Source organism: Salmo salar, chromosome ssa15 (genome assembly GCF_905237065.1).
Source record: "Salmo salar chromosome ssa15, Ssal_v3.1, whole genome shotgun sequence".
Lineage (NCBI taxonomy): Eukaryota > Metazoa > Chordata > Actinopteri > Salmoniformes > Salmonidae > Salmo > Salmo salar.
In genome coordinates, this window is record NC_059456.1 from 75,367,754 (window position 1) to 75,395,187 (window position 27,434).

The following is a 27,434-nucleotide window of genomic DNA, read 5'->3' on the forward strand; positions in this document are numbered from 1 at the left end:
TTCACAGGTCACCAAATAATTTATTAAAACACACTGTTTTGAAATGAAGGTCTACAGTAGCATCATCAGCACTCTGCAGGGTAGCACCATGGTATAGCCGGAGGACAGCTAGCTTCCATCCTCCTCTTGGTGCATTGACTTCAATTCAAAACCTAGAAGGCTCATGGTTCTCATCCCCTTCCATAGACTTACATAGTAATTATGACAACTTCTGGAAGACGTCCTCCAACCTATCAGAGCTCATGCAGCATAAACTGACATGCTGTGTCTGCCGGTGTAACTGCTCACTGACTATATACACCGTAACGTTACTGTTATTGTAGCAGATTTACTAACACATTAGTTCTATTTTCTATGTTGACTAGGACATTACTTTAGCTATTATGGGGACAACGATGTAGGCTGTGTGTAGCGGTTATGACATGATTTGGCTTGGAAAGTTTTTTTTGGTCTGGTGAAATACATCTGATGTGTTGTTCATTGAAGTCCACAAACAAAGGGAAAAGGTGAGAGGAGGAGAGCGCATTGAGGTGAAAAGGAATACAATGTGGCTGCTATGAAAGTGAACTGTGTTTATGTGTGATCAGGGATGTATTCATTCCGCCGATTCTGTTGAAAACGTTTCTTAAACGGAAGCAAACGAAACGGGGATAAAAACACCTGCATTTGTCCAATAAAAACTTGCATTTGCAACTGTTGGACTAATGATTACACCCTAAATAAGCTAGATGCAGGCAAGAGTGTGCAAGGCGGTATTGAATGTGTCACTGTCTGTCCATGTGTCACTGTCTGTCATCTCTAATTTTTCTCTCGACCTGTGTGCACCTACGTTGTAAACTTTCATTCATAGGCTAGGTTGTAGCAACCTCATTATGGGAATGGGGAAAATTAAAATATCATGTAGAAGCCTAAACCTATCAATGTTACATTGAAATGGGTGAATGGAATATGAATGACTGTCATCCAACATGCTGTAATAGATAGAAATAATGCCATTGTCATGAAAAAAAACCACTGCTGTGTGTTGGCTTGTCTATTTCACATGTTCATTGAGAGGAATGCTTCCATAAAGTACCTTGAGGTTGTGATCACTGGGGCTTTGACTCTGTTGGCTGGAGGGAGGTGTAGAAGAGGAGGATGAGGGAGGAGCAGGTGGAAAAGAAGAGGAAGAGGGAGGACGGGCCTGGATCTGTGGGGAGGAGTATGTCCTCGTGGCCCTTTTAGATGTCTCTCCCTCTATGTACACATCCTGCAGTGTGGGGCTGGGCTTGCTGTCCTGTGGTGACTTACTGCTTTTGAACCTCCCAGGATCAGACAGGTCCAGAGGAGAGTCAGCCCCTTTCAGCCCCTCCCCAAACACCCTCTCTGGCTGCACCACCACATCCCAAGATGGGTGCTGCACCCCCCGCCTGTCCTGGTCCTGGAACCGTGCGGCTGGGCTCTTCCCAGGCTTGGGCCAGGCCTGCCCAGTGCTCTGCTCCCTGCTCTGGGTGTTGCTGCTGTTCTGCTGGTGGAAGGTCCAGAGGTTGGGGTTAGGGTTGGGGTGGACCACCAGGCCATCGCCAACAGAGGTGGCCAGGGTGCCCCAGTCAGAGTGCTCGGGCAGGGACCAGGGGACAGAGAGATGGGCACTCTTGATAGGAAACGGACGGTAGGGAACCGGGGCATGGACCAGGTCACATTTTTGCTTCTCATCTCCAGGTAGAGAGGAGGAGGAGGATAAAGAGGAGGAAGAAGGGAGAGGGTTGTTCTTCAGGACAAACAGGTGGGGGGGAATGGAGGGAGCGACAGGGTAGCGCTGCTGGCCAATTGTTTCCACACTATGGACTCTAAGAGAAGAGAAGGATGGGGGAAGAGGAGAAAGAGAGGGAAGAGAGGAAAAGGTTATAAGGTAAATGTGCTCCTCTTTTCTCTATCTTTTGCTGTTATTGCCTCACTTGCTCACCTCTTCTCCCCAGTGTTGCCTCTGGCTGTACTTTGCTCTGGCCTCAATGCTTGTGGGATGGGAGTGGACAAGGATAGAGGCTTATGGGATTTCTGTGTGCGTTAAGAAGGGAGATGATGGCTGAGAGGGGGCATTTTGACTTTGTTCTATATTGATCCATATGTTCAGCTAATGATTTGTTTTTAAGACAAACAAAATCACTTACATAGGATTGTTTTCCATTCCATCCCTTCACATGTCTGCGTTCAAGTAGTGTTTCTATTTTGTCAAAAAGCCAAAAGAAGAAAATAAATCCTGATGATTATACTGGTGATAATGATGAGCTTATCATTAATTGACTCGAAATACTTTCAGCTCATGATGAGAAGTGTATTCTTTCCTCTCACCGTCAGCTCCAAAGGAAGGTCTGTGGCCCGTCTCAGTATTGACTATGGACAGCCCCGCAGTGGCGCCCTCTGGTGGCTGGCTGAGAGAGCTGATGGCTGTGGTGTGTGGCACAGCAGAAGGTGAAATGTCAGCAGACTGTCTGACCTCCAGGGTTGCATCCTGGGAGGAGGAATGTCCACTCTGACCTCTGAAATGACAAGAATGTTATGCTCCAACTAACAAGACAAAATCACATTTATTCACGCAAAGTTACACACAACAATAGGCTCACTTGTAATAAAACATAGGCTGTGTATACAAAACGATAAGATAATCTTCCTAATATTGATTTGCACCTCCACCCCCCTTTTGCATTCAGAACAGCCTCAATTCTTCGAGGCATGGACTCTACAAGGTGTCGAAAGCGTTCCACAGAGATGCTGGCCTATGTTGACTCCAATGCTTCCCCCAGTTGTGTCAAGTTGGCTGGATGTCCTTTGGGTGGTGGACCATTCTTGATACAAACGGGAAACTGTTGAGCGTGAAAAACTCCGAAGTATTGCAGCTCTTGACACAAACCGGTGCGCCTGGCACCTACTACCATACCACTTTCAAAGGCACTTAAATCTTTTATCTTGCCCATTCACCCTCTGAATGGCACACATACAGTGTGTTCAGAAAGTATTCACACCCCTTAAACCTTTCCACATTTTGTTGTGTTACAGCCTGATTTTAAAATGGATTAAATTGAGATATTGTGTCACTGGTCTACACACGATACTCCATAATGTCAAAGTGGAATTATGTTTTTAGAATTTTTTACAAATTAATTTTAAACGATATGCTGAAATGTCTTGAGTTAATAAGTATTCAACCCTTTGTTATGGCAAGCCTAAATTAGTTCAGGAGTACAAATGTACTTAACAAGTCACATAATAAGTTGCATGGACTCACTCTGTGTGCAATAATAGTGTTTAACATGATTTTTTGTGTGACTACTAATTATCTGTAAGGTCCCTCAGTCAAGCAGTGAAATTCAAACACAGATTTAACCACAAAGACCAGGGAGGTTTGCAATGCCTTGCAAAGAAGGGCACCTATTGGTAGATGGGTGAAACATTTAAAAGCAGACACTGAATATCCCTTTGAGCATAGTGAAGTTATTAATTACACTTTGGATGGTGTATCAATACATCCAGTCACTACCCTTCCTAACTCAGTTGCCGGAAAGGAAGGAAACCGCTCAGGGATTTCACCATGAGGCCAATGGTGACTTTAAAACAATTACATCGTTTAATGGCTGTGATAGGAGAAAACTGAAGATGGATCAACAACACTGTAGTTACTCCACAATACTAACCTAAATGACAGAGATTAAAGAAGGAAGCCTGTACAGAATACAAATATTCCAAAGCATGCATCCCGTTTGCAATATGGCACTAAAAAAATGCTAATAAATGTACTTTATGTACTCAACACAAAGCGTTATGTTTGGGGCAAATCCAACAACACAAATCACTGAGTACCACTCTTCATATTTTCAAGCATGGTGGTGGCTGCATTATGTTATGTCTATGCTTGTCATCGACAAGGACTAGGGAGTTTTTTTAGGCCAAAAATAATTGGAATGGAACTAAGCACAGGCAAAATCCTAGAGGAAAACCTGTTTCAGTCTGCTTTCCAATAGACACTGGGAGAAAAATTCACCTTTCAGCAGGACAATAACCTAAAACGCAAGACCAAATCTAAACTGGAATTGCTTACCAAGACAAAATTGAATGTTCCTGAGTTGCTTAGTTAAGGTTTTGACTTAAATCAGCTTGAAAATGGCTGTCTGGCAATGATCAACCACCAAGTAGACAGAGCTTGAAGAACTTAAAAAATAATAATGCAAAATATTTTACAATCCAGGTATGCAAAACTCTTAGAGACTTACCCAGAAAGACTCACAGCTGTAATTGCTGCCAAAGGTGATTCTAACATGTACGGGTTTAAATAATTATGTAAATGAGACATTTCTCTATTATGTTTTCAATACATTCTCCAAAATTTCTAAAAACATGTTTTCACTGTTATTATGGGGTATTGTGTATAGATGGATGAGATTTTTTTATATTTTTTTTTTATTCAGGCTGTAACACAACAAAATGTGGAACAAGTCAAGGGGTATGAATACTTTCTGAAGGCACTGCACACAATCCATGTCTCAACTGTCTCAAGGCTTACAAATCCTTCTTTAACCTGTCTCCTCCCCTTCATCTACACTGATTGAAGTGGATTTATCAAGTGACATCAATAAAGGATCATAGCTTTCACCTGGATTCACCTGGTCAGTCTATGTCATGGAAAGAGCAGGTGTTCATAATATTTTGGACACTCAGTGCATATAACTCACTCTTGTGCTCCTCTCAGATGACTGACTTCTTCTTGCAGTCTCTGGTTCTCCTTTTTCATTTTGTTCATCTTTCCCACTACAAAATAACCCACAGTCCATGGCTAATGTTTATGTACAATACTGTAGCTATAAAATAAGCATTATTGTTGGATCTTTACACAATGCTTGAGATGCATGTGAAGGAGGGGTTGATGTGTTAGCTAGCTACCCAGGATGGAAATATGATGGAGGCTCTGGATCTGGGAGGTCTCATACTCCTGCTGCCTGCGCTTGGCCACGTCCTGAGTGACAGTACACCTGTCACAGAGCCCCGCCCTCAACCTGCAGCACAGAGGTCACCAGGGGGTCAAACATTGACACACATTCAGCTACAGATTGTGTTAAGACAGCACACACACACACCCTATTTTATATTTCTCGTGCTTTAAAAAATATACTTTCCTATTAGTTAGTATACTTTTTTGATATTGAATACTGCACTGTTGGGTAGGGCTTGCAAGTTAAGAATTTCACTGTACATGTGCATGTGAAAAATAAAACGTTAAGCTAAAAATACTAATATAGAATACCCAAACACAGAGACATATAGAGGGACCCACCTATTTTCCAGCTGTTTGATGTTTTCTGTAAGTAACCGCTGGTGCTCTTTCAGCTGTTGGTTCTTGTTAAACAGCTCCTCCATTTGCTTTGTTTCACTACTCAGAGAAACACACCAAGAACTGCCATCACTACATCTCCCATATATCAACATATCACCTTTAATAAAGTGCTTTACTCACCAGCTGTTTTTATTGGTCAGCTCCTGAAATTTCTCTTGCCATCCTAGAGAAAGAGAGAGAGAGAGAGAGAGAGAGAGAGTGCGAGAGAACGAGAGAGAGCGAGAGAGAGTGAGAGAGAGAGCGAGAGAGCGAGAGAGAGCGAGAGAGAGAGCGAGAGAGAGAGCGAGAGAGAGAGAGCGAGAGAGCGAGAGAGAGAGCGAGAGAGAGAGAGAGCGAGAGAGAGAGAGAAAGAGAAAGAGATAGAGAAATAGAGAGAGAGAAATAGAGAGAGATTGAGAAACATGTCAAAAAGCTGTTTTCACATGTTGAGCTTCAATTTTACTTGTTAAACCACATTTTTTAACATGTATTCTATTTAGTGTTCACATGTTAACACCACCTTTTCACGTGAGGAGAATTACATGTTTTTCACCTCACATGTGGAATTGCACGTTCACATGCAAAAAACAATCACATGTAAAAATCATATATGAAAAATGTTCAAGTGAACTTGCAATTCCAGACGTCAAAGTGAAAATCTAATTGAAAGTTTCACATGTAAAGAAAATCCACATTTATTTCAATGTTTGTAAATTAAGTAAATGTAAACAAACACTGTATAGCCTAAAAACATTGTTAAACAATAATTTTGATATCATGGATGGTCAGTCCGTTAATTCTATGGATTTGAGTTGTTGCGTTTTTCAGCCCCATTGCTTTTTACCAAAACTGTGGCGGGGAGTGCACTTTGTTAATGTTTTAATTAAGGATTGGCCCTTTAAACACCTTTAATAGAGTCATAGTGTTATTATATTGTGCAATCCTCAAGTGAGTGAGTGTAACGGCTTTGGTAGTCGCGTTTGCAGGAATGAGGCGCAGGAAGCAACGAACACAGGGAGTGGTGTTTTTAATAACACTTAGAAGAAAAAACAAAGTTCCCAAACACAGGGGAATAAATACAATGTGCGACAATGCCAAGCCGACACGAACAAGACAGTCGACATACAACAATTAATCCCGCATAACAAGGAGCGGGCCAGCTAAACTAAATAGCCCCTCTAATGGCTAATTGACCACAGGTGTCTAAAATAAAAAAAGGGAAAAGCAAAAGGGAATCGGTGGCAGCTAATAGGCCGGTGACGACGACCGCCGAGCGCCACCCGAGCAGGAGGGGGCGCCACCGTCGGTGGGAATCGTGACAGTATCCCCCTCCTAACGCGCGGCTCCCGCAGCTCGCCGACACCGGCCTCGAGGTCGACCCGGAGGGCGAGGCGCAGGGCGATCCGGACGGAGGTGGTGGAAATCCCTCAACATAGATGTCCAGGACGTCCTCCGCCGGCACCCAGCACCTCTCCTCCGGGCCATACCCCTCCCAGTCCACGAGGACCTCATCTTCTTGAAGGGGACCAGCTACCACCGGCCTGAGGAGAGACACATGAAACGAGGGGTTAATACGGTAATAGGAAGGGAGTTGCAACCGATAACACACCTCGTTTATCCTCCTCAGGACTTTGAAGGGCCCCACACACTGCGGCCCCAGCTTCCGTCAGGGCACGCGGAGGGGCAGGTTCCGGGTCGAGAGCCAGACCCTGTCTCCCGGTGCGAACACGGGCGCCTCACTGCGGTGGCGGTCAGCACTCCTCTTCTGCCGCGCACTGGCCTCCTTTAGTGAGTCCTGGACGGCTCTCCAGGTCTCCTTGGAGTGCTGGACCCAGTCCTCCACCGCAGGAGCCTCGGTCTGGCTCCGGTGCCATGGTGCCAGGACCGGCTGGTAACCTAACACACACTGAAAGGGTGATATGTTAGTAGAGGAGTGGCGAAGTGAGTTCTGGGCTAATTCAGCCCAGGGAATATACCTCGCCCACTCCCCTGGCCGGTCCTGGCAATACGACCTCAGGAACCTGCCCACCTCCTGGTTCACCCTCTCCGCCTGCCCATTGCTCTCGGGGTGATAACCGGAGGTCAAACTGACCGAGACCCCCAGCCGCTCCATAAACGCTCTCCAGACCCTGGATGTGAACTGGGAACCTCGATCAGAGACAATGTCCTCCAGCACCCCGTAGTGCCGGAAGACGTGGGTAAATAGGGCCTCCGCAGTCTGCAGGGCCGTAGGGAGACCGGGCAATGGGAGGAGACGGCAGGACTTAGAGAACCAATCCACAACCACCAGAATCGCCGTGTTCCCCTGAGAGGGGGGAAGATCTGTCAAGAAGTCGATGGACAGGTGCGACCATGGTCGTTGTGGAACGGGGAGGGGCTGTAACTTCCCTCTCGGTAGATGCCTAGGAGCCTTACTCTGGGCACACACCGAACAGGAAGAGACATAGGACCTCACGTCCTTAGCCAAGGTGGGCCACCAGTACTTCCCCCTTAGACTCCGCACTGTCCTCGCCTCACCAGGATGACCCGCAGTAGGTAGCGTGTGCGCCCACCGAATCAAACGATCACGAACACCGAGCGGCACATACATGCGCCCCACGGGCACCTGCGCAGGCGCAGGTTCCAACAGCAATGACCGCTCGATGTCCGCGTCCACCTCCCATACTACTGGTGCCACCAGCCTAGACGCTGGAATGATGGGAGTTGGATCGATGGGCCGGTCCTTCGTGTCATAGAGATGGGACAGCGCGTCGGCTTTAGTATTCAGGGAACCCGGTCTATAGGAGATGGTAAACCTAAACCGGGCGAAGAACATGGCCCACCTCGCCTGACGTGGATTCAGTCTCCTCGCTGCCCGGATGTACTCCAGGTTTCGGTGGTCGGTCCAGATGAGAAAGGAGTGCTTAGCCCCCTCAAGCCAGTGCCGCCACACCCTCAGGGCTTTGACCACCGCTAGCAACTCCCTGTCCCCCACATCATAGTTACGCTCCGCCGAACTGAGCTTCTTCGAAAAGAAAGCGCAGGGGCGGAGTTTCGATGGCGTTTCGGATGCGTCCACCTCCACTATGAACGCTAAAGACGGGTCCGGGTGCCCCAACACGGGTGCGTCGGTGAACAGCGTCTTCAACTTCTTGAAGGCTCCGTCCGCCTCCGTCGACCATCGCAAACGCACCGGCCCCCCCTTCAGCAGTGAGGTAATGGGAGCCGCTACCTGGCCAAAACCCCGGATAAACCTCCGGTAGTAATTGGCAAAGCCTAAGAACCGCTGCACCTCCTTCACCGTGGTTGGAGTCGGCCAATTACGCACGGCCTTAACGCGGTCACATTCCATCACCACCCCCGTGGTTGAAAGGCGATAACCCAGAAAGGAGACGGCTCGTTTGGAAAACTCACACTTCTCAGACTTAACGTATAGGTCATGCTCCAGCAGTCTACCAAGCACCTTGCGCACACGGGACACATGCACGGAGCGGGTGGCGGAATATATCAGAATGTCATCGATATAGACAATCACGCCCTGCCCGTGCAGGTCCCTGAGAATTTCGTCAACAAAGGATTGAAAGACGGCTGGAGCATTTTTCAACCCATACTCATAATGGCCTGATGTGGTACTAAAGGCGGTTTTCCACTCGTCTCCCTTCTTGATACGCACCAGATTATACGCGCTCCTGAGATCCAGTTTTGTGAAGAACTGTGCTCCGTGAAATGATTCCACCGCCGTAGCGATGAGAGGTAGTGGGTAACTAAACCCCACCGTGATAGCGTTTAGACCTCTGTAATCAATGCACGGACGCAGACCTCCCTCCTTTTTCTTCACAAAAAAGAAACTCGAGGAAGATGGAGGGCGAGATGGAGGGCCGAATGTACCCCTGTCCCAGGGATTCCGTGACATATGTCTCCATAGCCGTCGTCTCCTCCTGTGACAAGGGGTACACGTGACTCCTGGGAAGCGCAGCGTTAACCTGGAGATCTATCGCACAATCCCCCTGTCGATGAGGTGATAATTTAGTCGCCCTCTTTTTACAAGAAGCGATCGCCAAATTGGCGTATTCAGGGGGAATGCGCACAGTGGACACCTGGTCTGGACTTTCCACCGACGTGGCACCTATGGAAACTCCTAGACACCTCCCTGAACACTCCTCTGACCACCCCTGGAGAACTCCCTGTTTCCACGAAATACGGGGATTGTGACCAGCCAGCCAGGGGACCCCCAGCACCACCGGAAATGCAGGCGAATCAATAAGGAAAAAACGAATGCGTTCCTTATGATTCCCCTGCGTTACCATGTCCGGTGGCACCGTAGACTCCCTGACTAGCCCTGACCCTAATGGTCGGCTATCTAGGGAGTGCACGGGGAAAGGGGAATCTATCGGCACCCGCGGAATGCCCAGCTTAATGGCAAGTCCACGGTCCATAAAGTTCCCAGCTGCGCCTGAATCGACTAGCGCCCTATGCTGGGAAGAGGGAAAACATTTAGTAAACAAAACAGGTAAAAACACGTGACCAACTGGGTGAATCTGGTGCTGACTCACCTGAGGTGACCGAGAAGTGTTCTGCCTGCCCTCTCGACTCCCAGACTGGCTCCTCCAGCACCGGTCGGCCGTGTGTCCTCTCCGACCACAGCTGGTGCAGGAGGAGCCACCTCCTCCGGTGCCCCTTGGCACGGCCCCCCCTACCTCCATAGGGGTAGGGGCGGGGGTGCACGGGGGTGGAACGGGCAGGACCCTCTCCGAACGCCCGCGGGCAGCCAGCAAATTGTCCAGACATATGGACATGTCTATCAGCTCGTCCAGGGACAGAGCTGTGTCCCGACAGGCCAGCTCCCTGCGGACGTCCGCCTGGAGACTGCAGCGGTAGTGGTCTATGAGGGCCCTGTCGTTCCACCCGGCCCCAGCAGCCAAGGTCCTGAACTCCAGCGCGAAGTCCTGAGCACTCCTCGTCTCCTGCCTGAGGTGGAACAGCCGTTCACCCGCCGCTCTTCCTTCTGGAGGGTGGTCGAACACGGCCCGAAAGCGGCGGGTGAACTCTGGGTAGTGGTCCCTCGCCGAGTCTGGACCGTTCCAGACCGCATTAGCCCACTCCAGAGCTCGGCCCGTCAGGCAGGAAACGAGGGCACTCACGCTCTCCTCTCCCGTGGGAGCAGATCTGACGGTGGCCAGGTACAGCTCAAGCTGGAGCAAAAACCCCTGGCACCCAGCCGCCGCCCCATCGTACTCCCTCGGGAGCGCCAAACGAAGCGCGCCGGAGCCAGACGTCGTGGGAGGCGAAGATGGCTGTATCGGGGGAGGTGGAGGTGGAGAGAGGATGCCACTTCTCTCCCATCTGGTCCATTGCCGATCCGATGCGGTGTAGGACTGTCGTGTGGTGGAGCACGCGTTCCTCCATCGAGGGCAGAGGAGTGCCCGCTTCTCCCGCTGATTCCATGCCTTTACAAGCGGTGTGGGATTCTGTAACGGCTTTGGTAGTCGCGTTTGCAGGAATGAGGGGCAGGAAGCAACGAACACAGGGAGTGGTGTTTTTAATAACACTTTGAAGAAAAAACAAAGTTCGCAAACACAGGGGAATAAATACAATGTGCGACAATGCCAAGCCGACACGAACAAGACAGTCGACATACAACAATTAATCCCGCACAACAAGGAGCGGGCCAGCTAAACTAAATAGCCCCTCTAATGGCTAATTGACCACAGGTGTCTAAAATAAAAAAAGGGAAAAGCAAAAGGGAATCGGTGGCAGCTAATAGAACGGTGACGACGACCGCCGAGCGCCACCCGAGCAGGAGGGGGCGCCAACGTCGGTGGGAATCGTGACAGTGAGTTACTTTTGTGCCATTAATATCCAGTGTTGGGGAGTTGTAGATCAACTAGTAATTTAACAAAATTTTGCAGTAGCTTGGTAGTATTTTCGGCAGTTAATTAAAAACAATTGCCATGTAGTGGTGTAGCTAACTACTGGAACTTCACTCTACTTTTCTTTGCTAAAATAACCTAAAACATGGGTGAAGACGGCATCAGACCTAACTAATTCTCACTTGAAACATAGTTTTGTGTTTAATAGGCTAAATAACACATCCTGTTAACATCTGACTCCAGAGTGATCTATTCTTGCAATGTGTAGTCTATGAAATGTCCTATTTAGATATGATAATTTTTTACTAAGTAGTTTGGATGTAGTGAACTACCTTTTCAAAATAACTTTAGTTAGGTACCTATATTTTTCTAAAGTGTAGCTTTAGTGTAGTTTAACCTTTTCCAGTGTGAAATAATAGCTTGGTAAACCATATTTTCAGAGTGGCTTCCCCAACACTGTAAATAGCAAACAAAACTTCTGATGTCGAGATCAACATTCTTAGTATTGCAAACAAAAATAATGATATTGAAAGCAAAACATAACCCCGAAAGTATTGATTTTTTTCCAGTTGTAAGTTTTGGCTCATTCATTCTAGCAACATAGAAACATACCACCCTTCATCCCACTGCTGATTTGCCTAAGCAGGTTCGGTCCTGGATAGGAGACCAGAAATTGCTGGAAGTGGTGACAAATAAATGTGTGTTTGTTTGTTTTTCAGGTGAAAAATGTACATGTGAAACTTCACATGTCAAAAAAACACATCTGAAATAATGAAAAAATCAAATCACAGGGGGAAATCTTCACGTGATTTCCCAAAAACCACATGGCCATACTTGCATAATAAAGTGCTACGCATTACAGACACTCAGCTTCCAGTATTACAAAGACATTATTTGCTGTTACAAAGACATAATAAAGTTGTTAGTCCATTCACTCTTCTGTTTTGACTCACGTCTCAGAGTATCAGTGACACTGATACTGTTGGAGGATAGCTCACTCACCATTGACTTCTCGCTCATGGGCCTCCCTCAGTTTGTGGAAGAGCTTGTTGAAACCCTCCAGAGCCATGGTAACACTAGGCTGTCACAGCTGACCTGGACTTAGAACCACTCTTTCGCTCAGCTGTCATCCACTACAGCAATGTCATCAACTGGGGAAGATATCCAACCAAAATAGTTAACTGTACATTCAGATCTACAGGAGAGCATGCTAGGGTGCATTCTGCAAAGCAGCCCTTATGGCCGTGCCCTGCACAAACATGAGGGTAAACTTGTACAGCGATATGGGAAACTATAGCGTTTTCCTCAGGACTGCGCCCAAGGCCTCAATTTGTGTGTGTGTGTGTGTGTGTGTGTGTGTGTGTGTGTGTGTGTGTGTGTGTGTGTGTGTGTGTGTGTGTGTGTGTGTGTGTGTGTGATAGAGAGAGAGAGAGAGAGAAGCACTTCGTAGCTGTATACTTCCCTCTCCTATGTACTAGAATCTAGACTAGAGGTCAATATATAAATCATAGAATATGAAACATTCTTGGTGAAATCTCAATATTGCTGTAAGGTGACAATGCAATCCTGTCATGGGATATCCTTACAATTGGGCCATGAAACATAACATGTCTGAGGGAAGCAGTATTCCAAGGACATTCATAGGGCATGTGAAGTAGTTGTTGAGATTTTGAAGCGGGCACAACTCTAAAGTGACACACATTATTATAATATAAAATATTTGTATTGACTACTGCCTACTTCCCTTTTTCTTTTTCTTTGTACTTATTTTCACCCATATGACCAAGAATCTCAGTACAAAGTTGAGATGTGTGAGGGTGTGTCTACACATTCGAAAACACTATTTTGCATTTCGATCAGATCCGTTCTCTCGGCATGTTGGGATACGTTGACTAACTGTCCCAAACGTTACAGCGAAGCAAGAGAAGACCTGCCTGTCTTCCACTGCTGGCTGGCTTTCATGGCTTCTCTACTGTACGTCACAAGCTCTCAGTTCAACTGTAACATACACACTTATACAACACTGTATCTACAAGAACATTACAAACACAGTATATCACACACCTATATTAGGATTTTGACTAAAACTGCTTATTTGATCTAAGTAAAGGTAAATTTGCTCTTATTGATAATTCAGGAAGTTCACAGAACAATAGGCCTGATTTACTCATACCAAAGTACATGTATCTAATGCAATGCCCTGTAAATATCTGTTTGTTTGCTGTAAATGGATACTGACTAGCTGTATTACGGTGTAACTGTGCACTGTATAATGGTGTTTACACAACAAAGTAGGAATTGCAGAGCTCTAGACACTTAGAGAAGAGAATGTTGGTGTACAGTATAAGGATACAGCGAGGTGGCTCAAGAGTCTTGGACACACATAAAGAAATGCAGTCTCAAAGTGTGAATGAAGCCTGAAAAATGTAAGATTTAGCATGCATTTACTGACATGTAAATGAGACACAATAGCACTCACACATAGACACACATACATGCATGCAAACAGCAGGTGGCAGTAACAAGGCTACATTTTCTATATCAATAGAAATATAGACTCAGATATATGGTACCTACTAGTGATGTACGGGTTGACTCATAACCCCCAGGCCCCGCAGCTATATCCGCAGCTATATCCGCGTGGCAGACCGGTTTAAAGTAATTAAATAGTGTGTGGCTGAAGGGCGGGTGGGCTGGTTGAATAAAAATAAATACCTTAAAAAAAAAACATAAATGTATAATTCTTGGGCAATTTATATAGGCTAAATTGAGTTTTTTTTCTCTCATTATTTTAGGCTATCTGGTATTAGTGCATAAGCCAAAACTTTAGGGCTTAACTGTAGGCAAGCCACATAGCTCACACAGCCAATCGTGAAATAATGCTTTTGGGAAAGGGCAGAAAAAGCTAACGTCAAACCACAAAGCAAAAAGGGCATTGCCGAAGTTTAATTCAATAAGACAAAAGCTGCAAAAGGAGAGTTGAAAATAAAGAGAAGGGAGGGCCAGAAAAGTAATGTTTGGAAAAGTTTTGTTGAAGTGGTAAAAGAGGATGATAGCAGTGCCGGCTATGTTAAGTAAAATGATTGTGATGATTATGTGATGATTGTGAAGCGCTATACAAGACAGGATTTAAAATAGGCCTATGGCATATCAAGGGAACTGTAGCCTACTGTTTTGATGGGTAGTCATGGCCAAAATTTTGAGAATGACACAAATATTAATTTTCATTAAGTCTTCTGCCTCAGTTTGTATGATGGCAATTTGCATATACTCCAGAATGTTATGAAGAGTGATCAGATTAATTGCAATTAATTGCAAAGTCCCTCTTTGCCATGCAAATGAACTGAATCCCCAAAAAACATTTCCACTGCATTTCAGCCCTGCCACAGAAGGACCAGCTGACATCATGTCAGTGATTCTCTCGTTAACACAGGTGTTAGTGTTGACAAGGACAAAGCTGGAGATCACTCTGTCATGCTAATTGAGTTCGAATAACAGACTGGAAGCTTCAAAAGGAGGGGGGTTGTTCATTGTTCTTCCTCTGTCATCCATGGTTACCTACAAGGAAACATGTGCCGTCATCATTGCTTTGCACAAAAAGGGCTTCACAGGCAAGGATATTGCTGCCATTAACATTGCACCTAAATCAACCATTTATCGGATCATCAAGAACTTCAAGGAGAGCGGTTCAATTGTTGTGAAGAAGGCTTCAGGGCACCAAAGAAAGTCCAGCAAGCGTGAGGACCGTCTCCTAAAGTTGATTCAGCTGCGGGATCGGGGCACCACCAGTACAGAGCTTGTTCAGGAATGGCAGCAGGCAGGTGTGAGTGCATCTGCACGCACAGTGAGGCAAAGACTTTTGGAGGATGGCCTGGTGTCAAGAAGGGCAGCAAAGAAGCCACTTCTCTCTAGGAAAAACATCAGGGACCGACTGATATTCTGCAAAAGGTACAGGGATTGGACTGCTGAGGACTGGGGTAAAGTCATTTTCTCTGATGAATCCCCTTTCCGATTGTTTGGAGCATCCGGAAAAAGGCTTGTCCGGAGAAGACAAGGAGAGCGCTACCATCAGTCCTGTGTCATGCCAACAGTAAAGCATTCTGAGACCATTCATGTGTGGGGTTGCTTCTCAGCCAAGGGAGTGGGCTCACTCACAATTTTTCCTAAGAACACAGCCATGAATAAAGAATGGTACCAACGCATCCTCCGAGAGCAACTTCTCCCAACCATCCAGGAACAGTTTGGTGACGAACAATGCCTTTTCCAGCATGATGGAGCACCTTGCCATAAGGCAAAAGTGATAACTAAGTGGCTCGGGGAACAAAACATCAATATTTTGTGTCCATGGCCAGGAAACTCCCCAGACCTTAATCCCATTGAGAACTTGTGGTCAATCCTCAAGAGGCGGGTGGACAAACAAAAACACACAAATTCTGACAAACTCCAAGCATTGATTATGCAAGAATGGGCTGCTGTCAGTCAGGATGTGGCCCAGCAGTTAATTGACAGCATGCCAGGGTGGATTGCAGAGGTCTTGAAAAAGAAGGGTCAACACTGCCAATATTGACTCTTTGCATCAACTTCATGTAATTGTCAATAAAAGTCTTTGACACTTATTAAATGCTTGTAATTATACTTCAGTATTCCATAGTAACATCTGACAAAAATATCTAAAGACACTGAGGCAGCAGACTTTGTGAAAATTAATATTTGTGTCATTCTCAAAACTTTCGTCCACGACTGTACGTCTATAACCTCTCACATAGCCTTAATATTAACTCCTGCAGAATTAAGCATTTCTTGCTGTAAAATGATACACCAAATGTAGGCAAGATGTGGACATGGGAACAGGAGTGGAGAATGATTTCTTTCTTTCTGCATCTTGAAGGAATGCAATGCTCAGTTAGATACCATCTGTAGAGGTGCTGCATTCGTCATAAAAGATTATAGTATTTCAACCACATAGGCTTAAAATATGCATCCAAGCCGAACTGAAATCTTATCAGAAAACATTGGGTCGTTTTCACAGGTTTATTTTCCCTTACAACTGGTCAAACTGGTGTCATTTGTCATTTTGACAGAAAATCTTTCAATTTTTTTTGTTGCACTATTGTATTTTCTCCCCAGCCCCTATACCTCTTTGCTCCGCGAAAGATGACAGAGAAACTTTACAGATGTCAACTAGATTTAAGCATTCATTCTATCGATCTATTACATTATTCCGTTGACCAGGGGTTTGTTTAGTTTTCTAGGGCATCATATAATGACAGAACAGAAGCTGCATGTATCTAATTATAGACAAGTTGACTAACAAATAGCCTACCAAAATGTAGGGAATTATAAGCAGAAACACATCTAAATCAGGCAACAAAAAAAGATCCTGCAACGCCTGTCAAACAGCACATTTTCTATTTTTGAGGGTTAGTGGTCGGGTGTAGGCCTCAGATTTTCACTTTATCACATATAGTCGGGCGGTTGCCAATGGGTTATTAGCAATTGTGGGTAGGTGAACAAACAGCTGACCTGCGCACCTGTAGTACCTACCACTAAAGGCGCATTTCAGGAATTTAAAAACAAGAAAACGGTAACCCCCATTTGTATTGGTAACAGCTGGGGATGGGTACAGAGAAATGTAATCACTCTTATATTGATCAACAGACTATGGAAGCAAGGACTGATCATCCATAACATAAAAATTATAGTTAACCAAGTTTTAACCAGTCCAAAAATGTATGTACCGATCCCGGATTGCCCCTTTAATTGTGCAATCCTGTACAACACAGTGTTGGGAAACAGACATAGTCACAACAATAGGTTATGTCCACAAAATGTTATTATTTGTGCTCTGAGAAAGTGCACAGGCTACTGTGAGGTGGCACGTAGCCTAGCAGTTCCGTTGGGCCAGTAAGTGAAAGGTCGATGTGCCCTTGAGAAAGGCAATAAACCCTAATTTGCTCCAGGGGCGCCATTCCACTATGACTGACACTGTAAAACAACACCTTTCACTTCACACATCCAGTGTATGTTGCCTTCATGCTATGTCGCCTACTCTGTCCCAATCAACACATGGATCACTAGCTCACTGTCAATCCACAAACCATTATTCCATCATCTGACAAATTCAATGTGAACCCGGCACACTTCCCTACACTGTGTTTTGTTCATTTAAAAACATATTGTGCGGCCTCCTGAGTGGCGCAGTGGTCTAAGGCTCCGCATCACAGTATTGCGGTGTCAACACAGCCTGGGGTTTGATCCCAGGCTGTATCATTACTGGCCGTGACCAGGAGTCCCATAGAGCACTACACAATTGGCCCAGCGTCGAGAGGTTTTGGCCGGGGGGCTATACTTGGCTCACTGCGCTCTAGCGACTCCTTGTGGCGAGCCGGGCGCCTGCAGGCGGACTTCGGTCGTCAGTTGAACAGTGTTTCCTCCGACACATTGGTGCTTCTGGGTTATGCGAGCGGGTGTTAAGATACGCGGTTTGGTGGGTCATGTTTCGGAGGATGCATGACTCGACCTTCGTCTCTCCTGAGCCCGTTGGGGAGTTGCAGCGTTGAGACAAGATCGTAATCACAAAAAAAGGGGGTAAAAATTTGACACAAAAAAAATTGTGTTTTCATACAAGATGCAATTAGCGATAAGTGTATTTTAACCATGAATAAACACTACTAGCCATTTGTCCTGTAAATAATGCAATTTAATATGGAGAACATCTTCCTCTCCTTCATCTTATAGATAATTCCTCATTCACCCATCCTTTCTCTATTTATTATATTTTTCTATTTCTGATGAGAATTCAATGAGGGTAAATAAGGAAACAGTTCTTTCCTGCACAGTAAAATCGCAAGAGTTAATTTAACTCCTATGGAGTCAGTTGTAACACTATTTTGGGGTTTATATGGTCCCACCCCTGTTTTGTGTTAAAACTACTCTGGTCAGGCTGTTCATATTTTCGGAGTACAAAATTACACTAAAAGGAGTAAGTATCCACCTCTCAGAGAGTTGATTAAATTTAACTCCAAATGCCATTTACTCTTTTCAGTATAGTTTTTAATGAACTCCATTGCCATTTTTACTTGTGTTTTTTTTAATTTACAATCAACTATAGCAGAGTACACTTCACTTTTAGTTTACTTCCTTTGAGTTATAAGGGTGTAAAGCCTTATTTGAGTATTTATTAATGTGTCACATTATGGTGGTTTGCAATGTGATATCCAATCTCTGTTGGAAGCCAACTTCCAAGAAGATAGCCAGCACTTTTACATCATTCACAACTTGCATTTTGAATGCCTGTCAGTGAAGGGAAGAACTTACAATACATGAAGACTACCTACATCATGTTAACTGGAACAACTATCGCACTTGCTAACGGTTGCTCTGAATCCAACTACTTATAGATTGGATTAGTTTAGAAAAATGTATGTTTCTTTTCTTTCAGTAGCATAAAATGAATGTACTGTACATTCGAAAACCCAGATATTGAAAATAAACATTTTAAACTCAACCTGCAAAAGAGAATGCTGGGAAATATGACAATGATGCCCCTCCCACATCTGTGGATAACTCCGTAGATTTAACTCCCTGTAGTTAAAAGTACTCCGTCCCAATGAACTACAGTCATCAACACTAACTTCAGGGAGCGTATCATTCTCTTGAGGGTTCAGATAACTCCCAGTAGAGTCAATTTAACCCTAATTTATTTAACACTGGGATTTCAACCATCCTTGATCTACTGTTTGTATGCTAATGAATGGACTCTCCTGCCCAGCCTTACTTCTGCCACCTGCCCTCCTGCCAACCCGCACAAACCTTACATGCCCTGCTCCCCACACACACTAACAGCAGGCTCACTCACCTCTTCCCAGTACCATCAACAACCCGATTGTCCCTTCTGCTCCAATCAGAATCAAAATCCCTCTTGTCCTTAGCCCTGGAGAGTTGGTTGATCAGTGCCAGAGAAGGATAGAGCAACAGAGAGAGAAAGCAAGAGAGGAAAAGGAGGCATGGAGAGCGCTCCCCCTCCCCCAGTCTCCACCCTGGGAACAGGTTGGAGCGGTCCTCCTCCAGAGTACACAAACACAGACGCCCGGGCCAGTTCTTCCTGGATATTCCGGTTCTGCAGAAATCCCAAAAAACCGGCCCAACCGGATTTATAAACCCTAGAAAAAAGAAATAGAGAAACTCAAACACACAACAGAGAAACTCAAACACACAATGCCATGCATTAAACGTTTCACTCCTACTATTCTGAATTAAGAGAGGAGATCTTTAAAAAAAGACATAAATCATGGTCTATAAATATTGAGTTTTGATTGAGGGAATAGAGAATAGTGAATACATAATACTACTGAATAAACAATGATTTGTATTACTTTTTTCTACTTGAGCGGAGTACCCCATTAAGTAATCGAAAAATGTAAGAGTGACTTTAAGAGACACTTGGTCAAATTGTGCAAAATATTTTAGAGGTTTTATATAGGAACATGCAATTCTCTGATTGTGCATTTCTCCAAATGCTAATGAATTAAAACAGGTATTACTAATATATTTATAAATGGGGTGGACACAATTGTCATGTTGCCCTCCTACCTCTATATCCAGCCTGGTCTCATAGACTAGACGTAACAAAGTAAAAGTAAATCCGGGATACTCAAATTATTATGTTATGCTAGGTATGTTTACATAAGACAGAAGGGCACTTAAGGCAAAAACAAAAAGATGGTGGTTTGTTGAGGTGGTTGGGTAGGTGTATAACGCAAATGTTTAGCAACCCAAAGGTTGCGTGTTTGAATCTCATCACGGACAATTTTAGCTAATTAGCAACTATTCAACTGCTAACTACTTTTAGCTACTTTGCAACTACTTAGCATGTTAGCTAACCCTTCCTCAACCCTAACCTTAACCTTTTAACCTGGCTCCTAACCTTAACCCTAAGCTTAACCCTAACGCTAAACCCTAACCTCTAGCCTAGTTAACACTAGCCAGCTAATTAATGTTAGCGTTAACCCCCTAGCCACCTAGCTAATGTCTCATTCCAAAATCATGGGCATTAATATGGAGTTGGTCCCCCCTTTGCTGCTGTAACAGCCTCCACTCCTCTGGGAAGGCTTTCCACTAGATGTTGGAATATTACAGAGGGGACTCGCTTCCATTCTGCCACAAGAGCCTTAGTGAGGTTGGGCAATGATGTTGGGAGATTAGGCTTAGCTCGCAGTCGCCGTTCCAATTCATCCCAAAGGTGTTCGATGGGGTTGAGGTCAGGGCTCAGTGCAGGCCAGTCAAGTTCTTCCACACCGATCTCGACAAAACATTTCTGTATAGACCTAGCTTTGTGCATGGGTGCATTGTCATGCTAAAACAGGAAAGGGCCTTCCCCAAACTGTTGCCACAAAGTTGAAAGCATAGAATCATCTAGAGAATGTCATTGTATGCTGTAGCATTAAGATTTCCCTTCACTGTAGCTAAGGGGCCTAGCCCAAACCATGAAAAACAGCCCCAGACCATTATTCCTCCTCCACCAAACTTTAAAGTTGGCACTATGCATTGGGGCAGCTAGCGTTCTCCTGGCATCCGCCAAACCCAGATTTGTCTGTCGGACTGCCAGAGTGTGAAGCATGATTCATCACTCCAGAGAACACATTTCCACTGCTCCAGAGTCCAAAGGCGGCGAGCTTTACACCACTCCAGCTGACGCTTGGCATTGCACGTAGTGATCTTAGGCTTGTGTGCAGCTGGAAATGGAAACCAATTTCATGAAGCTCCCGGACAAACAGTTATTGTGCTGACTTGCTTCCAGAGACAGTTTGGAACTCAGTAGTGAGTGTTGCAACCGAGGACAGATGATTTTTACGCGCTACGCGCTTCAGCACTCGGCGGTTCCATTCCGTGAGCTTGTGTGGCCTACCACTTCCCTGTCGAACCGTTGTTGCTCCTAGAGGTTTCCACTTCACAATAACAGCACTTACAGTTGACCGGGGGCGCTCTGGAAAGGCATAAATTTGACAAATTGACTTGTTGGAAAGGTGGCATCCTATGACTGTGCCATGTTGAAAGACACTGAGCTCTTCAGTAAGGCCATTCTAATGCCAATGTTGGTCTATGGACATTTTATAACTGTCTGCTCAATTTTATACACCTGTCAGCAACGGGCACTAACTACTAAATGGAGTGTCTCGGATTTACGTAAAGAATAAAATGAAATGCTTTGACACCAGGTTGCTACAGTTGAAGTTGGAAGTTTACATACACTTAGGTTGGAGTCATTAAAACTCGTTTTTCAACCCCTCCACAAATTTCTTGTTAAACAAACTATAGTTTTGGCAAGTCAGTTAGGACATCAACTTTGTAAATGACACAAGTAATTTTTCCAACAATTGTTTACAAACAGATTATTTCATGTATAATTCACTGTATCACAATTCCAGTGGGTCAGAAGTTTACATACACTAAGTTGACTGTGCCTTTAAACAGCTTAGAAAAATTCCAGAAAATTATGTCATGGCTTTAGAAGCTTCTGATAGGCTAATTGACATAATTTGAGTCAATTGGAGGTGTACCTGTGGATGTATTTCAAGGCCTACCTTCAAACTTGCTTGACATCATCGGAAAATCAAAAGAAATCGACCGAGACCTCAGAAAAAAAATTGTAGACCTTCACAAGTCTGGTTCATCCATGGGATTAATTTCCAAACGCCTGTAGGTACCACGTTCATCTGTACAAACAATAGCCCGCAAGTATAAACACCATGGGACCACGCAGCCATCATACCGCTCAGGAAGGAGACACGTTCTGTCTCCTAGAGATGAACGTACTTTGGTGTGAAAATTGCAAATCAATCCCAGAACAACAGCAAAGGACCTTGTGAAGATGCTGGAGGAAACCGGTACAAAGGTATCTATATCCACAGCAAAATGAGTCCTATATCGACATAACCTGAAAGGCTGCTCAGCAAGGAAGATGCCACTGCTCCAAAACCGCCATAAGCCAGACTACGGTTTGCAACTGCACATGGGGACAAAGATCGTACTTTTTGGAGAAATGTCCTCTGGTCTGATGAAAAAAATAGAACTGTTTGGCCATAATGACTATCGTTATGTTTGGAGGAATAAGGGGGAGGCTTGGAAGCCGAAGAACACCATCCCAACCGTGAAGCACGGGGGTGGCAGCATCATGTTGTGGGGGTGCTTTGCTGCAGGAGGGACTGTTGCACTTCACAAAACAGATGGCATCATGAGGGAGGAAAATGATGTGGATATATTGAAGCAGCATATCAAGACATCAGTCAGGAAGTTAAAGCTTGGTCCCAAATGGGTCTTCCAAATGGACAATGACCCCAAGCATATTTCCAAAGTTGTGGCAAAATGGCTTAAGGACAACAAAGTCAAGGTATTGGAGTGGCCATCACGAAGCCCTGACCTCATTCCTATAGAAAATGTGTGGGAAAAACTGAAAATGTGTGTGCGAGCAAGGTGGCCTACAAACCTGACTCAGTTACACCAGCTCTGTCAGGAGGAATGGGTCAAATTCACCCAACGTATTGTGGGAAGCTTGTGTAAGGCTACCCGAAACGTTTGACCCAAGTTAAACAATTTGAAGGCAATGCTACCAAATACTAATTGAGTGTATGTAAACGTCTGACCGACTGGGAATGTGACGCAAGAAATAAAAACTGAAATAAATCATTCTCTCTACTATTATTCTGACATTTCACATTCTTAAAATAAAGTGGTGACCATAATAACTGACCTATGACAGCAAAATTTTTACTAGGATTAAATGTCAGGAATTGTGAAAAACTGAGTTTAAATGTATTCGCCTAACGTGTATGTAAACTTCCCATGTCAACTGTATATCAGCCTTGCTGTGAATCACAATTGTGTGATAAACTACCTACAGAGATTGCTATTGGAAAAACATTTTCATCAAAATCTGTCTGTTTAAGCTAAAAATATCTAGTTTGTGATTTAGTGAACGAACAATTTGAGCTACACCCTAATTTGACCCCTCTACGGAAAGATGAGACTTTCACGAACACACAAACAGTACCAGAACCAGTTTAAAAAATGAATGGAAGTACATGTGGAAGAGGTTTAGTGCACTTCCTTTTGATTTATGTTTTGTTTTTCCATATACAGTATGAATGTGTTATTCAATACGTTTCTATGGGCTAATAGAAGTAAGGCCAAATTCAATGTTTATTCAAATAATATCCTAAAATTCAAATTCAAATAGCTAAATGATCCTTGGTATTACCATCTTAAAACAATTCCATATGCTAGCTTAGTAGAAGATAACATAGATATCTCTTGCTGAAATAGACACACTAATATGACCACTCTATGGAAAGGTGAGACTCTCACAAACACGTACACGTTTTGCTCTAGGACACTCATAAGCCTCACAAGACTTGTCTGAAGGTAGCGTGGGACCAGTTAAAAAATGTATGGACGTACAGTAGAAGTCAAAAGTTTGGACACACCTACTCATTCCAGGGTTTTTCATAATAAAAAAAAAAATGTACATTGTAGATATGGAATCATGTAGTAACCAAAAAAGTGTTAAACAAATCAAAATATATTTTAAATTTGAGTTTCTTCAAAGTAGCCACCCTTTGCTTTGATGACAGCTTTGCACTCTTGGCATTCTCTCAACCAGCTTCATGATGTAGTCACCTGGAATGCATTTCAATTAACACGTGTGCCTTGTTGAAAGTTAATTTGTGGAATTTCTTCCCTTCTTAATGCGTTTGAGCCAATCAGTTGTGTTGTGACAAGGTAGGGGGGTATACAGAAGATAGCCCTATTTGGTAAAAGACCAAGTCCATATTATGGCAAGAACAGCTCAAATAAGCAAGTATAAATGACAGCCCATCATTACTTTAAGACATGAAGGTCAGTCAATCCAGAAAATGTCAAGAATTTTGAAAGTTTCTTCAAGTGCAGTTACAAAAACCATCAAGCACTATGATGAAACTGGCTCTCATGAGGACCACCACAGGAAAGGAAGACCCAGAGTTACCTCTGCTGCAGAGGATAAGTTAATTAGAGTTACAAGTCTCAGAAATTGCAGCCCAAATAAATGCTTCACAGAGTTCAACATCAATTGTTCAGAGGAGACTGCATGAATCAGGCCTTCATGGTCAAATTGCTGCAAAGAAATCATTACTAAAGGACACCAATAATAAGAAGAGACTTGCTTGGGCCAAGGAACATGAGCAATGGACATTAGACCGCTGGAAATCTGTCCTATGGTCTGATGAGTTCAAATTTGAGATTTTTGGTTCCAACAGCTGTGTCTTTGTGAGACACAGAGTAGGTGAACGGATGATCTTTGCATGTGTAGTTCCCACCGTGAAGCATAGAGGAGCAGGGGTGATGGTGTGGGGGTGCTTTGCTGGTGACACTGTCTGTGATTTATTTAGAATACAAGGCACTCTTAACCAGCGTGGCTACCACATTCTGCAGCAAAACGCCATCCCATCTGGTCTGGGCTTAGTGGGACTATCATTTTCTTTTCAACAGGACAATGAACCAACACATCTCCAGGCTGTGTAAGGGCTATTTGACCAAGAAGGAGAGTGATGGAGTGGTGCATTAGATGACCTGGACTCCACAATCAACCGACCTCAACCCAAATGAGAGGCTTGCTGTCGGGGGTTTTCGGCTGGGTTTCTGTACAGCACTTTGTAACATCAGCTGATGTAAGAAGGGCTTTATAAATACATTTGATTGATTGATTTGGGATGATTTGGACCGCATAGTGAAAGAAAAGCAGCCAACAAGTGCTCAGCATATGTGGGAACTCCTTCAAGACTGTTAGAAAAGCATTCCAGGTGAAGCTGGTTGAGAGAATGCAAAGAGTGTGCAAACTGTCATCAAGGCAAAGGGTGACTATTTGAAGAATCTCAAATATAAAATATATTTTGATTTGTTTAACACTTTTTTGGTTACCACATGATTTCATATATGTTATTTCATAGTTTTGATGTCTTCACTATTATTCTACAATGTAGAAAATAGTAAAAATAAAGAAAAACCCTTGAATGAGTAAGTGTGTCCAATCTTTTGAATGGCACTGTATATATGGAAGTAGTTTAGTGCCCAGAAAAATGTGCCCCCCCCCCAAAAAAAAAAAAAGATCTACGGGTTGATAGGAGTAAGGCCAAATTCAATGTTTCATCAAATACATAAAATACCAAATCAAATAGCTAAATTATCCTTGGTATGACCATCCAAAATTAATTACATATGTTAGCTTAGTAGTACCCCCCCAAGGTTGGGACTTAGGGTGTACTGTAGGACAGCAGCAGCAGCTATGGTTATGACGTTAACATGATAGCTAACACAATGACATGACAGTCACCTAGCCCAACAATGCTGGTGGGCCACAAAACCTAGAGTTTCCTGATTCCTGAACACTGGACAGACCGGGTTGTATGTCTCCACCCTGATGGATGCTGCAGACGTACAGGAACGCAATGAGAGCGTGATAGGAATGAGAGCGTGATAGGAATGATCAAAATGCTGAATGTTGTCAGTGCATAATTTACTCCTCCTCTTACAAAGGAGAAAAATAAGCCTTAAGGCTTTGTTGTGCTTGTATCCTCAATTATGGTTTATGTATGCACTGTTGCCTCTGGCTGGAGCAGCCTAGCTACTGCTTTTAATTATCCAATAAATTCCATCAGTCACCCGAGAGTATGTAGGTCCTCATATACACTTGAATGTGCACTGTGAAGGACCCTAATTAGTTATTGATAATTCATCTGTTAATTGGTTATTGATGCCTTGATCATAAAGGAAAGGAACCTGATCTCAGATTTGCAGCTAATCTCTGATAATGGGCACAATGCCGTCAGAGTCCATTCTAGTGACAATTCGTGCAAAATAAGTGAGGCACTTAAGCACTTCAACTCTTCACTAGAGGTCCCTGTCTGACCACTTCACACAGAAGAGAGAGAGAAAGAAAGAAAGAGAGAGAGAGAGAGAGAGAGAGAGAGAGAGAGAGAGAGAGAGGTGTGTTTGAGGGAGAATGGGCCTACTCTTTTTGACCAGGACTGGAATAACAACCCAGTTTCCTCTTGTCCTGCTCAGGCTAATCCAAATGTCATAGGAAAAGCATGCAATCTACTGCTGTCTCTCTTTCTGGGCTCGCTTGAGCGGTAAGGCGAAAGCAACCGACTCTAGATGAAAGTCAAGGAGTGAAGTCGGGGGAGGTGCATCTGCAAGTCGGGGTTTTCCAACAGCAAGGCTTAGATCAACATGGCAGTGTTGCCATTGTTTCTAAAAGTTCTTTATAATGTCGAAATAAACATGTCTCCAACCCCCATATCACACACTCACAAACAGAAAATATATCTGTGTATATTGTACAATCAATTAGTGAGAGAGAGCCTCAAATATCACATTAATTTGTACATATCCACTATATACATGAATTGCTGCAAAGTTGGTTCCTGTTTCAGTCACGTCTTTGGTCAAGTTTGCGTGGGTCAAACAAAACCACCCTAATGATTGGTTGACAATAGAGCCTCCCACAACGCAGGCAATGGCTGCAGGAGGAAGTTGGTGAAGAGCAACTGCAGACACTTGCAGTCAAAACATAATGACCTTTGATCACATGGTTTTTGTAAAGTTCATGCAGTCGACATGTAGGCCCAAGTCGTAAAAAGGCGGTGACCATAGACTTGATATGTGCCCTCTCTATTTTCTCTCTGCCACTTCCCCCCTCTAGCACACACATTCAACTGTGAGATTTTTCTAAATGTATGTGAGGGCCTGATAACGTTCTTCCTCATGAAAATACACAGGATATGATATGCATAATATGGCTAATATGAAATGGCTCTCCAAATGAAGTGCCTTGACAGAATATTTTGCTATTATTTATGGTAAACGGGACACGGAGTCAATGAGGGATAGGAGTAACATGACTTAACAGAGAGGTACAACGTCTTCACAATCAGAATAAGTGTGCTGTATAGAGTGAGTCTATCCCAAGGACTTCCTATGCTAAAACAACAAAGAGCAGAAACTCCAGCCTACCTTTCAGTAACTGCCATGTAGCCCTCTGTCTGCCTCCCTCTGTCTGCCTCCCTCTGTCTGAATCAGTTCTTAGAATCAATTTTCTCCGATTTTGAGAAGAGTTACAACATTTGTGGCCTCTAGGAATTTTAAAACCCATGCAGTCTTCAAAATCTGTTGTGATGTTAAACTAAAATGAATGTCCTCTCCCTCAC

At 44.1% G+C, this 27,434-nt stretch overlaps 1 protein-coding gene across 1 annotated transcript in view; it reads right to left on the reverse strand.

Moving 5' to 3' along the window:
- Window positions 1-27,434, reverse strand: part of LOC106572126 (uncharacterized) — a 32,523-nt gene extending 5,089 nt beyond the window's left edge. Inside the window, exons 1-11 of the mRNA XM_014145985.2 lie at window positions 27,241-27,434; window positions 19,052-19,355; window positions 12,196-12,344; window positions 5,486-5,528; window positions 5,306-5,401; window positions 4,915-5,027; window positions 4,707-4,782; window positions 2,332-2,519; window positions 2,151-2,203; window positions 1,946-2,037; window positions 1,076-1,829 (exon numbers count right to left, since the gene is read on the reverse strand). Of these exons, the coding sequence (XP_014001460.2) occupies window positions 1,076-1,829; window positions 1,946-2,037; window positions 2,151-2,203; window positions 2,332-2,519; window positions 4,707-4,782; window positions 4,915-5,027; window positions 5,306-5,401; window positions 5,486-5,528; window positions 12,196-12,262 (1,482 nt within the window). The 5' untranslated portion in view covers window positions 12,263-12,344; window positions 19,052-19,355; window positions 27,241-27,434. The remainder of the gene's footprint in view (window positions 1-1,075; window positions 1,830-1,945; window positions 2,038-2,150; window positions 2,204-2,331; window positions 2,520-4,706; window positions 4,783-4,914; window positions 5,028-5,305; window positions 5,402-5,485; window positions 5,529-12,195; window positions 12,345-19,051; window positions 19,356-27,240) is intronic.